Source organism: Borostomias antarcticus (assembly GCF_949987555.1).
Source record: "Borostomias antarcticus genome assembly, chromosome: 21".
Taxonomy (NCBI): Eukaryota; Metazoa; Chordata; class Actinopteri; order Stomiiformes; family Stomiidae; genus Borostomias; species Borostomias antarcticus.
Genome location: NC_140254.1, coordinates 5,441,490 through 5,456,489, shown reverse-complemented (window position 1 = coordinate 5,456,489; position 15,000 = coordinate 5,441,490). Strand labels below are relative to the sequence as shown.

General features: G+C 50.5%; 1 protein-coding gene across 1 annotated transcript in view; it reads right to left on the bottom strand.

The window, feature by feature from the left end:
- The window catches only part of ext1b (exostosin glycosyltransferase 1b), an 81,598-nt gene that overhangs the window by 6,427 nt on the left and 60,171 nt on the right, over window positions 1–15,000 (bottom strand). The window contains exons 3-8 of the mRNA XM_084454802.1: window positions 14,899–15,000; window positions 14,623–14,742; window positions 9,736–9,868; window positions 7,051–7,169; window positions 5,191–5,286; window positions 1,679–1,768 (exon numbers count right to left, since the gene is read on the bottom strand). The exon at window positions 14,899–15,000 is cut by the window's right edge and continues 6 nt beyond it. Of these exons, the coding sequence (XP_084310928.1) occupies window positions 1,679–1,768; window positions 5,191–5,286; window positions 7,051–7,169; window positions 9,736–9,868; window positions 14,623–14,742; window positions 14,899–15,000 (660 nt within the window). The remainder of the gene's footprint in view (window positions 1–1,678; window positions 1,769–5,190; window positions 5,287–7,050; window positions 7,170–9,735; window positions 9,869–14,622; window positions 14,743–14,898) is intronic.

The following is a 15,000-nucleotide window of genomic DNA, read 5'->3' as shown; positions in this document are numbered from 1 at the left end:
ATTTCTTTTTATTTAATAATAATAATAATAATTTTTTCCTTTATTTCACCAGGGGAGCCAACTGAGACCAAAGTCTCATTGTCAATGGTACCCTGGCTGGTTGCAAAGCTTATACAAAAATATCATATCAATACAAAATAAATACAAAAACATCATACACATTAAAATTCATAAAACAGATTTCATTGATAGAACTCATTATGGCAACCGTATTTAAAAACATGCACAGACCTTAACCTCAATTACATTTATCGTATCTTTGAAACTGCCCAAGGGTAAGGCATCCAATTTGATGGTCTCTCAAAACTCATTCCAAGCTCCAGGGGCACAGTAACTAAAAGCAGTCCCACTAAAAGCCGTGTAATAACGTCCAGAACAGCCTTGATGGGATCTCATTCGGCATCCATCACTATGTTCAACATCTGTGTTTCAGATGGTGTTATGTTGAAATGGGTCCCCCGGGAAAAAGCCGGCACCGCAGGAAGGAGAACAACATCTCCATTTAACAGTCATAACGGTAATTCCCTCAAACACACCACATGATGAAGAGACACAATTACGAGCGGGGAGGAGAAACAGAAACAGCGCGCGAGAGCGAGGGTTTGAGGGAGAGGAAGGTGGATGTGGAGAGCGAGGGTTTGAGGGAGAGGAAGGTGGATGTGGAGAGCGAGGGTTTGAGGGAGAGGAAGGTGGATGTGGAGAGCGAGGGTTTGAGGGAGAGGAAGGTGGATGTGGAGAGCGAGGGTTTGAGGGAGAGGAAGGTGGATGTGGAGAGCGAGGGTTTGAGGGAGAGGAAGGTGGATGTGGAGAGCGAGGGTTTGAGGGAGAGGAAGGTGGATGTGGAGAGCGAGGGTTTGAGGGAGAGGAAGGTGGATGTGGAGAGCGAGGGTTTGAGGGAGAGGAAGGTGGATGTGGAGAGCGAGGGTTTGAGGGAGAGGAAGGTGGATGTGGAGAGCGAGGGTTTGAGGGAGAGGAAGGTGGATGTGGAGAGTGAGGGTTTGAGGGAGAGGAAGGTGGATGTGGAGAGTGAGGGTTTGAGGGAGAGGAAGGTGGATGTGGAGAGTGAGGGTTTGAGGGAGAGGAAGGTGGATGTGGAGAGCGATAAGCCTAGAGGGGAGGTAGTGGGCGTGGAGAGAGAGAACGAGAGAATGGCCGGCGCGTGAGAGAAGGAGAGGGTTAAGTGCCAGAGAATGGAGAACAGAGAGAGAGAGAGAGAGAGAGAGAGAGAGAGATGTTTGGAACTCTCTCTCTCTCTGTACTTTCGGCCAGCCAACCAGCCAGGCAGTCAGCCAGTCAGACAACCAGTCACCCAGCGTCTGTGTGCTGACGCGCTGCCATCCAAAGCACTGAGGGGCCTGGAACCATGCCAACTGTGACATCCTCAGCATCCCCATCAGCAGAACACAACAGCAGAGCAGAACAGAACATAGCAGCAGAACATAGCAGCAGAACATAGCAGCAGAACATAACAGCAGAACATAACAGCAGAACATAGCAGCAGAACATAACAGAAGAACATAACAGAAGAACAGAATAAGAGGAGAGGAGAGCTGAGGCAGAGGGAAAGAGAGAAAGAGAGAGACAAGGAGAGAGAGCGAGAGAGAAAGAGAGAGAGAGAGAGAGAGAGAGAGAGAGATGGAGATGGATATATATATATATCCAGTGTGTAGTGACTGACCTCTGTAGTGGAGAGCACTGTGTCCTCGTCCAGACTGAGCACAGCATCTGTCACTATGGTCTCATAGGGCAGGAACCTGCTACTCATCACCTACAGGGGGAGAACGAGAACACGCAGGGTCAACACAGCACACACACACACACACACACACACACAGTTGAATAGCAACACAATACCTACTGTCACATGGACAGTATAGGTTGATGTAAGCATAGATTAGAGGGAGCGGCCCAGTCCCAACGTCCACCCTAAACCCTCAAGCCCTGAACCCTCACAGACTTACTGACGTCACCTGGAATGTGGTTGAGTGTGAGAGGCTGCGAGGGAAAGGAATGGGACAGCACTTGCGATATCATGTTATGTTGACGGCAAAACATATTTCTTAGTTATTGTGGGTTTGGGACTTTTTATTTTGCATTTCAATTTTACATTATGTTTTTCTTGTAGGCCTACATGTAAATTAATTTTGGCCTGATCATATCCCCTTTATATTATCACAACCATCTGTGTTCACCTCAAAACATTTCGGTTCAACTTGTTGAAAGCATTTCATTTTGTGGTCATAAGAGAACTACATTACTGCGATTCTTGTTTGTGATGAATCCAAAAGTATTTACTCAAGAATGACAACATGCTGCACTCAACTCTTTCCATATTCATTTTGGAAATCTCAATTCAAAGAAAACTGCACCGAGATGGATGATTAATGTCATGCAGCTTTTAACTGATTTATGGCAAAATAAATCTATGTAATTCATAACCATAGCCTACATATTTTCAAACAAATCAAATTATACAAATCCATACGTAAAAATATTGAAACCAAAGTAATTATAAGGGCCCTTGTGCAGATAAGCAAATCCAGCTGAAAACATGAAAACATTTATTTTGTAACGTGAACATTAGGGTTGCTTGTTTACTGTCTGTTCTTCAGGTAACCCTGTGTTTCACGTCTACTATCTGAACTGTGGGTAAAGGAAAGGGGGCATTAAGGGCTCAAAATGTCTGCCAGAGAGCCCTTGTGCACATGACGGTTTGACAATGGGACAGCCCTAAGCCCTCACGCACTTAGCGTGAACGCGCCTCAAAGTCTGCGAGTCCGTAAGGGTGGACATTGACTGAGCCTCCGTCTTAAGTAGAAGTTGAGTAATCGGTTGCGACACAGGGACGATTGTGACATGAAGAAAATCAGAGACGGCAGTGGCCATCAGCAACTATGACACCCGCCATTTCCCAGTAGGCAGGATTACATGGAAGCCTGACCTGAATACTGTACGTGAGTATGGCACACACACACACACACACACACACACACACACACACACACACACACACACACACACGCACACGCACTGTGAGTTATTAAACATGTGACATACATTTGCCCTTGCCTTCCTCAATAATACATTTAACACATGAAGATCTATATTATTTACAGGAGCGCTGTGGTGGAGGGATACATGCCCTGATGGCCGTGATGATTGCTGTTAGTCCCTGAGATGAAAGCCTGCACTGGACAGCAGAGGTCGGGTGAGAGAGTATGGATGTATACAGGACCGCAACCAGGAACGCACACACACGCACACACACACACACACACACTCACACACACACACACACACACAGACACACACACATGAACACACACATGCGCGCATGCACACACACACACGCACGCCTCTCCATTGCGCTCTCACCAAGAGCTCTGAGCAGCACAGGTCCTGGTGATGACTCACCGTAGAGCTGTGTGTGTGTGTGTGTGTGTGTGTGTGTGTGCGCGCGCATTTGTGTGCGTTCATAGCAGCCAAGAGCGGTTGAGGAAAAACTAATGAGTCGGTAACGAACTGAAAAGATTAAGCAGTCAATATTTTATCATCTCCGCTTCTCGTTGCCGCGTGGAAACGCCGCGGGAGCTCCCAGCCTGTCGGCTTGACTTACTGACAGGTGTGTTGATAGGCCCGCTGATGAGAGGAGAGGCTCCGTCTCGCCTTTTTTACCCAGAAGCCCCCCATAACCCCGGTGTGTGTGTGTTTTTTTTCTGGGGGGGTGGGGGGGGGGTTCATGTCATTATCCCAGAATATCCCACAGGCAGAGAAAAACAAAAATGTCTCCCCTCCCCTCGGCTCCCTTTGTTTTTAGGGTTTTCCACTGTCATGGTGGGAAAAAAACAGATGTTGGAAGGAGGGAGGGAGAGAGAGAGAGAGAGAGAGAGAGAGAGAGAGAGAGAGAGAGAGAGAGGGGGGGGGTGCAATAGAGGGAGGGAGAACAGACAGAGAGAAAGCAAGAGAGGGAGAGGAGAGCGAAAGAGGGGGAGATAGAGAGAGAGGGTGAGAAGAGGGAGGAAGAGAGAGAGAGAGAGAGAGAGAGAGAGAGAGAGAGAGAGAGGCTGGAGACAAGAGGCTGGTGTTCACATCCCAGATGGTTTTGTAACGTTAGAAGTGTGACACGTGTGCCCGAGGGGTGCTGGGAACGCCCCAGGAATGTGAGCTCTGAGAGAGATGGAATATGCTGCCTCCAGGGGGGGGTGGGGGGGTAGAGGGTAATGGTTCTAAGATGGTTTCAAAGGGAGATGGAAAGACAGAGGATGAGAGAGAGAGAGAGAGAGAGAGAGAGAGAGAGAGAGAGAGAGAGAGAGAGAGAGAGAGAGAGAGAGAGAGGATAGAAGGCTGTGTGTAAACCACAGCAAAACTGGTGGGCAGTTCCACAGGGTCAGCAAGAGAGCAACAAACCAGCCTGTGGCCATCATGCCTGAGGGGGGGAGAGAGAGAGAGAGAGAGAGACAGAGGGGAGAGGAAGGACAGAAGGAGAGCGAGAGAGAAGGAGGGAGAGAGAGAGGGAGAGACAGAGCAGAAGAGGAAGAGGGCGAGAGCTGCGTGCTCCTCGCGGCCGGAGGGAGGAGTCTCGGGGGGGGCTCGCCACAGTAAACAAGCCGGCCGCCGCAAAGCACAACAAACCACGGGCCGGCCGGCTGGCACGCGGCCCCACCCACCGCCGCAGACACGCGGCCAAACACAACGCGCGGTCCCGCCCACCGCCGGCTCCGGGACACCGCCGAGGGATACGGGGGGGGGGGGGGGGGGCGCTCCGGCATGACTGACGGCTGAGGCGGGCCGCTGTTCACCTTTGACCTCTGCCGCTGTGGGGTCACAGAGACACAGGCGACCCTCTGGCTGAACCTTCAGATGCGGGAGCTGTCATAACAACAGTCCGACACGCCGACGCCGGCTGTTACATCCGGCTGGGTATAGCCGATCGAAACGGCGCTGGGTGTTATGACAAAGTGGTCATAATAACACCTCATTAGCTTCTTCCACTCGTACGAGCGAGCGAGGCGGCCTGGCGGACGCTGCCTGGGAGGGGGGAGGGACGGATCTGACACGGAGAGGCCAAAATGGCAGCACGGGGTTCCAGGGTGCCACGCGCTGCTAATCTGAGTTGGCAGAGCTGTCGTTTGCGGGAGGAACAGAATCCAGGTAGTGCCGCGGTGCTCACTGTGTGTGTGTGTGACTCACCTTGTTTTCGCCCTCGATGACAATGACGGGCACTGAGGTGGCAGGCCAGCGGTGTTTAGCGGGGAGGGGCTTGTCACAGTTCCACAACACGATGATCTGAGTCAGGAGAGAGAGAGAGGAAGAGAAGAGAGAGAGACGGAGGGGGGTGATGGATGAGAGTAAAGGAGAGGAGAGAGAGAGAGAGGGAGAGAGAGAGAGAGAGAGGGAGAGAGAGAGAGAGAGAGAGAGGGGGAGAGAGAGAGAGGGGAAGAAGAGGTTCCATTAGAGCGAAGGTGGATTTCAGAATTGCGTTTCGACGGACTCGTTCTCCATCTCCGCACCTCTCGAAAGGTCGCCGCCCAAACCTGACCGACATACGTCCCGGTCCCGGCCCAATATAATGTCGGCTGGCTGACAGTCCAATCTAGCGGCTGACAAACAAACAGTTCGCTCTGACTCTGGGGGTCTGGGGGCTCTGGGGGTTGCAGTAGCTGCGCCGCGGAGCAGACCGCCATTCCAAGTGTAAAACCTCCGACGCCTCCGCAGCGGTGGCCCGAGGACGGCCCGGCGCCGTCGTACCTGGGGTCGATCCCGACGCGGTCGGGATGAATGTTTGATGAGCAACACGCGGCGCCCGCCCGCGCCCTTACACGCTCACAGACCAGGACCTTAGATCCCGCCCCTCATCTCTCCACCTCCTTATTACCATACCCTCTCTCTATCACACACACACACACACACACGTGCACGCACATGGACGTGCACTGCTGTCCTCTCTAGCTTAGGATGTCCATGATCACTAAGATACACGCGCTTTGTCATTCACGCACACACGCACACACGCACAAACCTACACCTACACCTACACACACACACACACACACACACACACACACACACACACACACACACACACACACACACACACACACACACACACACACACACACACACACACACAAACATCGTTTATCTCTCCGTGTTTCATGTGAAGCCATTACTTGGAGCTATTTCTGCTTCTCAGGGTGTGTGTGTGTGTGGGTGGGTGTGCCTGTTTTTGAGATGCGAACAGAAGACTAACAGTTCCTCTAATAACACACACACACGCGCAAACACAGCAGGAGGTCCACAATCTCCATTCCGACGTCTTCGCCGAAAGCTTTTCTTGCTCGCACTTTTCTCTCAGCCGCCCTCTCACTCTCTCACTCTCTCCCTCCCCCTCCTGTTCATTTATTTATGTCCTTGCTCCTCCGCCCCCCCCCCCCCCCCCCTGCACGCTCACGGAGGCTTTATGACCTGATGCTGTGATGAAAACGCTGTTCTGTACCTGACTCTTCCCACTTCGGCTCTATCCGCTTAGCCCTAGAGCTAGAGAACAAAGCGCCGGGACAGGGGGGGCGTCGAGAAACGTTTGAAAAAACACAGAGCGGATTTTGCTACAAGCAACACACGCGCTTGCACGCACACACACACACACAGAGGGCCATCAGGGGAGCCACTTTCATTTTGTTGTGTGGCCCCGTGTAAAAACCTGCAAATCAATAAATGTTGTTTCCAGCTCCGAGGGGGGGGGGGCATGGAGACAGATGCCCCCTGACCCCTCCACACCCACCCCTCCCCCCCCCACACACACACTCCCGTACAAACCGCTGCTCTAATTCAATCCGGGGGAGTTGACGTTTACTGCGGTGTTCAGGGCGGGGGGCTGCTGTTTCTCGCTGGCGGGGGAGTGACATTTGAAAAAGCCGCTTGGCAACCCTGCCGCCGGATCCATCACGGTCCGGTAATACGTTGTTTTTCCAGGACATTTCTGACAATTGAATGAATGAACCCACACACACACACACATACACACACACACACACGCTGTTCCGTTCTTACCTGTGCGCAGTACTGCGACTTGGCGACTGCCAGCAGGAGCTTGAGGATGGGCTGGGACTGGGAGACGAGGGGCGTGACGGCCTGGATGACGGCGGTGAATTTAGGGTACGGTTTAATACCTGGAACACACACACGCGCACACACGCATAAACACAAACACACACGACAGGATTACAACATAACCCAGGCTCAAACTGCAGACCTGCAGGGCCCGTTTCCCAAGCACGGATTACGTTTAGTTTAGAACGGACAGGGTTTTTTCGGTTAGGTTAAGTTTAGGACTAAAACTAGGACTAGGACTAGGATTCATCTCTGTCCGGGAAATCAGTTTAATACCTGGACCGCACACAGAGCTACATCGGGACTACAACATTACTCAGATTAGAACGAGGACAATCAGGAGCCACATAGGTTAGTTGCCTCTTCATATTCCAGGTACCTACTGATTGGCCACACTTGAACTGACTGACGATTAGAACCATATTGTCACAAACAAATTATCCGCGCTAAATGACTCATTGGGCTATTAGCGCCCGCTTCATATCCCCGCGAGCGACGATGCCAGTCAAAAAGTCATTTTTTATCAAACCGACAAAAACAGCCTCAGACAGAGGGGAGTTATTGGCTCTCAGAGTAAACGATTGGATTTCCAGTCTGTTGCGGCGAAGACAGATGTCTGCTGTACGCGTCCCCTCTGCGCGCGTGCGCCCGCCGGTCGTCCTCCTCATCTCTTAAGACTCGGGGCAGTTAATTGGCGGGGTGATCCATGCTCGTCACCGCGGCGATTGTTTTTTAATATCTGCGCTGGGCCGCGGTGCTCGATCAGGGGCGAGTGTATAGATGGAGGAGGGAGAGAGGCCGCTCAGGTGTGTGTGTGTGTGCGTGTGTGAGTGTGTGTGGCCGCTGAGGTCAGACAGGTCAGGCCTAGTGGTATCTGTAATGGTGAGGTTACTGGACGGAAAACCTCAGCGCGTCGACGGGGTTAATGCAGAAATCAATCTAGGGCCAGCCCTCTAACACCATCGCCATGGTGATGAGCTACCGCACGGACCGGATTGGACTGGTCCAGTGATGAGCGTGTATCTCTGTTACTGGGTGCCTAATTGACATGGTCAAGGATGTTCAAAATGATCAATATATTATTGGAAAACACTCAAGTTGGGCGCCACTGTAACCAGCGAGGATCGAAGACCAGTCTCCCAACTAATAAGGCCGAGCATCCCTTCAGACCCAGAACCACATCCTGTCTAGTCTAGTCTAGTCTAGTCTAGTCTAGTACTGACCAAGGGCGGCTGTGGTCTGACTATATTGTGGTAAAGTTGCAGTATAGTGTATTGTAGGGTAGTACCAGGAGGTGTGGTGTGGAGTAGAAGGGCAAGTCCCCCGAGTGGTGGTAGTACAGTCCAGTATAGTGTAGTATAGTATAGTAGTGTTGTATAGTGAAGTGTAGTGTAATGTGGTCTTGTACTGACCCAGGGTGGCGTAGTAGAAGGGGAAGTCCCCCAGGTGTGTGTGTGGGGTGGGGGGTCTAGTATAGTTTAGTGTAGTGCAGTGTGGTGTAGTGTGGTGCAGTGTAGTGCAGTGTAGTATAGTATAGTATAGTATAGTATAGTATAGTATAGTATAGTATAGTATAGTATAGTATAGTATAGTATAGTACTGACCCAGGGTGGTGTAGTAGAAGGGGAAGTCCCCCAGGTGTGTGTGTGTGGGGGGGGTCTGGTATAGTTTAGTGTAGTGCAGTGCAGTGTGGTGTAGTGTGGTGCAGTGTAGTATAGTATAGTGTAGTGTAGTGTAGTGTAGTGTAGTGTAGTGTAGTGTAGTGCGGTGCGGTGTAGTGTGGTGCAGTGTAGTGTAGTATAGTATAGTATAGTATAGTATAGTATAGTATAGTATAGTATAGTATAGTATAGTATAGTGTAGTGTAGTGTAGTGCAGTGTGGTATAGTTTAGTATAGTGTAGTATAGTGTAGTGTAGTGTGGTGCAGTGTAGTATAGTATAGTATAGTATAGTATAGTATAGTATAGTGTAGTGTAGTGCAGTGCGGTATAGTATAGTATAGTATAGTATAGTGTAGTGTAGTGTAGTGTAGTGTAGTGTAGTATAGTGTAGTGTAGTGTAGTGTAGTGTAGTGTAGTGTAGTGTGGTGCTGAGCGGTGTAGTGTGGTGCAGTGTAGTGTAGTGTAGTGTAGTGTAGTATAGTATAGTATAGTATAGTATAGTGTAGTGTAGTGTAGTGTAGTGTAGTGTAGTGTAGTGTAGTGTAGTGTAGTGTGGTGTAGTGTAGTGTGGTGCAGTGTAGTGTAGTGTAGTGTAGTGTAGTGTAGTATAGTATAGTATAGTGTAGTGTAGTATAGTATAGTACTGACCCAGGGTGGCGTAGTAGAAGGGGAAGTCCCCCAGGTGTGTTTGTGGGGTGGGGGGTCTAGTATAGTTTAGTGTAGTGCAGTGTGGTGTAGTGTGGTGCAGTGTAGTATAGTATAGTATAGTATAGTGTAGTGTAGTATAGTATAGTACTGACCCAGGGTGGCGTAGTAGAAGGGGAAGTCCCCCAGGTGTGTGTGTGTGTGGGGGGGGTCTGGTATAGTTTAGTGTAGTGCAGTGTGGTGTAGTGTGGTGCAGTGTAGTATAGTATAGTGTAGTATAGTGTAGTGTAGTGTAGTGTAGTATAGTATAGTACTGACCCAGGGTGGCGTAGTAGAAGGGGAAGTCCCCCAGGTGGGGGGAGTACTGCGGCAGGGAGAAGAGCCCCCCAGGGTGGCTGTTCCACATCAGACTGCTCCTCGACCACGTCTCCACAACCCTGTCCTGAATCATCTGGGAGAGGAGGAATGGAGGGGGAGAGAGAGAGAGAGGGAAAGAAAGAGAGAGAGAGAGAGAGAGAGAGAGGGAAAGAAAGAGAGAGAGAGAGGTTAGACAATCTTTCATTTGAGGAATCAACAACATAAAAGAGCATAACGCGGTTGGATCTTCAAACTAAAGAACAAGGTTTTGATTTTCACTTGGACCACATAGAGACCAGCCCAGAGGTGAGACTCCTCAGCCCACCCAGAAACACCCAAAAATGATGTAAATCACTGAGATGGGGGCCTTCGCATTTCTAGTAGATGAGCATAGTTGTGACGCTAACATTGTTAAGTGCTTTAAGACCTTGATGTGTTTGGGGGATGTACAGTAAACGACATGAATTGTTCATCGCCGGACAAGCTGAGAAGTGGTAAGTGAACACATCGGAACAGAACATTAGTCACCTAATAAAGCCACCCCGACTGACCATACACCACATACACACACACACAGACGAGCACACACACACACACACATGCGCGCGCACACACACTCAAACCAGACTGATCAGTCCTGGCCTCAAATAGAGCAGTCACACAGCCAGACACTAAAACGGTTCCCATTTCCCTGCAGCTTCTCCGAGGGGTGAATGGAGAAAAGGGGGGGGTGGAAGCAGGGGGGGGGGGGGGGGGGGGGGGGTCACAATTGGCCCCTTACAGAGAGACAGCGGCAGCAGAGAGAGATATTACTGCTGTGCCCTTGAGCAAGGCTAAATTGCTACAGTAAAACCGACACAGGTTTGCAGCCCTGCTTTATGGCCTCTATTGAAACCTAACAGTGGCCAGGGATGACTGGCCCGTTGGCCTGGACACAATGTGGAGAGGGAAAGATGGCGGAGACAGAGAGGGAGAGAGAGAGACAGTGGGAGAGACAGGGAGAGAGACAGAGAGAGAAAGAGAGGGAGAAAGACAGGCAGAGAGATAGTGGGAGACGGAGGAAGGGGGAGGAAGAGAGACAGAGAGAGAGAGAGAGAGAGAGGGAGCGAGAGACAGAGAGAGAGCGCTGGGCGAACGGGGAGGTGATGTGCAGTGAGACAGATCTCTGTGAGAAGCTAATAATACAGCTGGAGGGCCTTACCCTAATAATATTGACAAAGCAACACTAAAAATCAACTGGCGAAGAGAGGGATAAGAAAAAGAAGAGTGTGAGAGAGAAGGAAGGAGAAATAGAGAGAGAGAGAGGGAGAGAGAAAGAGAGAGAGGGAGAGAGAGAAAGAGAGCACCTATTGAGTTGTTCTCTACAGCCCTCTGGCTAGCCAATCAACGTTTGCCTCAGTATCAAAGATAAAGTTGGAATCCTTTCCCCTCTCAATACAGCCCCCTGCGAAACTGAATCACTCCACAGGAAAATGGCTCCCGCCAACACCTTACGAGAGCCCATTCTTCTCGCCTGGCTGAAGATCGGCGCCCCAAGCAGCCTGGTCCGACATGACGAACGACTCAATCTCCCCCCCCAGCAGCTACAATCAGCCAATTAGAGGGTGATAGATACGGCCCCTCTCCTTGGGGACACACCGTAATTGGCTTAATCGGCGGCTTTAATAGGTGTGCCAGGGCCGCAGGAAGCTCCATTGGCCTTGTGATTGGTCGAAACATCCTCACTTCTTGACAGGTAAGGGAATGTGATTGGTGGAGCGCACTGAGCCGTCGTGCCCCACTATTTATTTGGGACTCTTTATAAGTTGGTAGCACAGCCAGAAAGTGTGTGCGTGCGCGCGCGTGTGTTTTTGTGAGTGTGCTTGTGGGTATTTGTGTGAATGTGTGCGTGCGTGCGTGTTTGTTTCGGCCTGGATCTCTAGCAGAGCGAACAGCTCAGCGGGATGAATAAACCATGCTGGTCGTTATCTGGCAAGGCTACCGAGGCAGCGGCATTTCCATATGTCAGCCCCCCTCCCCCCCCCGTCCCCCGTCCCATCTCCACGACGGCACCGTCGCTCAGGCTTAACCGTTTAGCCTCGACTACGGGCGACTAAACCAAGCACAACAACGACCGCGGCGGGGCACCCCTGAGCCAGCCAGCCAAGCCAGGGTGTCCGGCCGGGGGTGGGGGGGGTCAGGGCTGACTGGGTGGGGGGGTGTCAGACTGCCAGGGAGGCAGGCCAAGCAGAAAGGTTCTGTGGAGATGAGTGTGAGAGATTACAGAGAGGGCTTTAGATAAGCGCCTGATTGGCGCGAGGTTCGCCGTGAGGCCAGAGAGAGATAGGCATCGTGGCGGACGCGCACGCTTCCATTACACAGGGCCCCGGTTGGGCGGAAGCAGCAGAATAAAACACATAAATGTGATTGGGAGGTTTAACATACGTTAGGACGGGACTGAGCCGGCCCGTTTATCGGCGGGCGGGGAGGCGGCGCTGAAATTGCTTTGGTTATACTGTGAGACACTAGTGAGTACACGAGTCAGGGGGAGATATGTGCCACTGTGGCGCAGTGCGGATTTGAGGCGTGTTTCAGGTGTCTCTCTGTGGTGTGTGTGTGTGTGTGTGTGTGTGTGTGTGTGCTGCGGGGTTGAAATGTGTGTGTCTGTGCTGAGGCGTTACAGTAAGGTGTGTGTCAGTAGTGCAGGTTTGAGGTGTGTGTCTCTGTGCTGCAGGGTTTGAGGTGTGTGTGTGTGTCCGTGATGGGGAGTTAAGGTGTGTGTGTGTGTGTGTATGTAGGTGGTGTGTGTGTGTCCGTGGTGAGGAGTTAAGGTGTGTGTGTATGTGTATGTAGGTGGTGTGTGTGTCCGTGGTGTGTTGTCTGAGCCAGTGTGACGGGACCAGGTTGATTGTTAAGAGGCTAGCGTGATAGTAGGGATGAAACGGTAAACCATGGTAAATATTTCAGACGGTTACTATTGCACCATTTCAAAACTAATTACCATTAAACCCGTGTTTGATTGCCAGGCTTTGAACCCGCGGTAAATACTGTCTGATTTGTTGTTGTTTTGCGAGCATGGAGGAATGCAGAGCTGCAGAGATTTTTCCGCCTTCTTAGAGGACTAAGACTTCTTAGTCTGAACTTAACTTTGGAATGGATGAAAATGTCATGGTTTGTCTGTCTAACTTGTGTTTTTTTTTTAGTTTAGTTTAGTTTAGTTTACAGTATTTGACAATAATTTTTAAAACCTCATTTGATTTTTACACCAATAGCTTAAAAAAGACTGTCAAGGTTAACACAATAAAGTCATCGACTTATTTCCATTGTGGACCTTGATGTAATGACATTAATTGTTAATAGCTTGTGTAAATAATGTAAACTGAGTTTTCAGCATAACCTACTCTTGTAAAACACTATGTTGTTGTGCCGCTGTAGGCTAGTCCTGTGCATAGCGCTTAGTTTCACTTCCATTTTAGTATTTAAAGAAAAGAGGCATACTATCAATGGAGAAAAAGTGTGTGTGTGTGTGTGTGTGTATATGTGTGTGAGTGGTTGAGTGAATGACTGAAGAATAATAATGATAATGATTTCAGTGTGTATCAATGAAGTCTCCGACGTACTTCAGGCGAGGCACGGATGTCAACACCGGGCTAATCGGCAGAGGCTAATCAGTCACACCCCGTATGACGCAACCCACCAGCTGACTGTCAGCTGTCATAGCATTGGTTCAGCTCGCTAGAGCGCATGTATTTAAGCTGTCAAAACACGTCATTGCTCGCTCTTGCCATTACTGCTGATCGCTCGTATCTGCGAGCTCGCTGCTTCCGCGTTCTCTGCTCTGGGTCCGCTCTGCCATTACTGCTGATCGCTCGTATCTGCGCGCTCGCCCCACCTCCTCCCCTGCTCCGCCTGTGTTCTGTCGATGTCGTTTCTGTTGTCATCGTTGCTCTCTGTTCCGGGGGTATTGCTCCTTGCTTCTGGTATTCCACTATGCGTCGGCTAGTGGAAGCCGGGGAATTACACTAGCTTAGTCTCTGTGGCGCTCCGTGGTGATCGTGGGCCGAAGACACTAGGCTGTATCTCCTTCGGACTCCACGAAGCGCTGGCTCGTGGAGGCCAGGGACTATAATGTACAGCAGTCCCACTGTGGCTCTCTTTGACGGTCTTAGTGGGCTGAGTTACCTCCGAGCTTCTTCCCGATCGCGGCCCACTCTGATCGTCATAGAGGCAGGGGGCTAGATGCCGTTCCCTCTTCCGGCCCGGCACTCTGGGCCAAGCGGCCCAGAGGGGGGGAACATCTAGATTGCCGCTTTCCACGTGTGGAAGACAGGGGGCCCCCCGAACAGATCACACCGGCAAAATTCATATGCGTAAAAAAATTATGCTGTACTGTATATATTATTGCATGCTAATAAATGGGTCAATTTTGACTAAAGTGATCTCGACTGAAGTACTTTTTGAACATTTTCAGCATATTTTACCATGATAATACTGATAACCGTGGTAGTTTTGGTCACTATTAATCATGATATGAAATGTTCATACTGTTACATTTCTATTGGAGAGAAGGAGAGATTGATGGCAGAGGATAGAGAGATAGAGAGAGGGGAGGACGGAGAGAAATGGAGGTGAGATAGGAAGCACAGAGTGTGTTATTCATGTGTGTGTGCAGCTGTGTGTATGTGTGTTTGAGTGTGCGGTTGCATGGGTGTCTTATGTCTCTGTGTGTGTGCAACTGTATACTGTATGTGTGCAGCTGTGTGTGTGTGTGTGTGTGTGTTATATCTATGCGTGTGCGGCTGTATATGTGTGCAGCTGTGTGTGTGTGCACAGCTGAGCAGTATGTGTGTGTGTGTGTGTGCGGCTCACCTCCAGAGTGGTCAGCACTATCTTCTCCACGGAGGAGAAGTAGGCCTCCCACAGGAACTGGGTCTGCTGCCTCAGAGCCAGAATACGATCCTGATGGATGGAACGCACCGTGGAGGGAATCTGGAGAGAGAGAGAGAGAGAGAGAGAGAGGGCTGGTCAGAGAGAGGGAGAGCAAGAGATATAGAGGGAGATAAGAGAGAGACAGAGAGAGAGGAGAGAGACAGAGAGGGAGGGTCGGGAGGGCAGAGAGAGAGAGAGAGAGAGTAGGACAGGTACCTGTAGTAGTAGTCTCTCGTCCCCGATGACAGCTGCTGTGTTCCAGTTGATGATCTCTGAGAAGGGCAGCTCCCAGCCGTTACTCAGCATGACCGGTACACA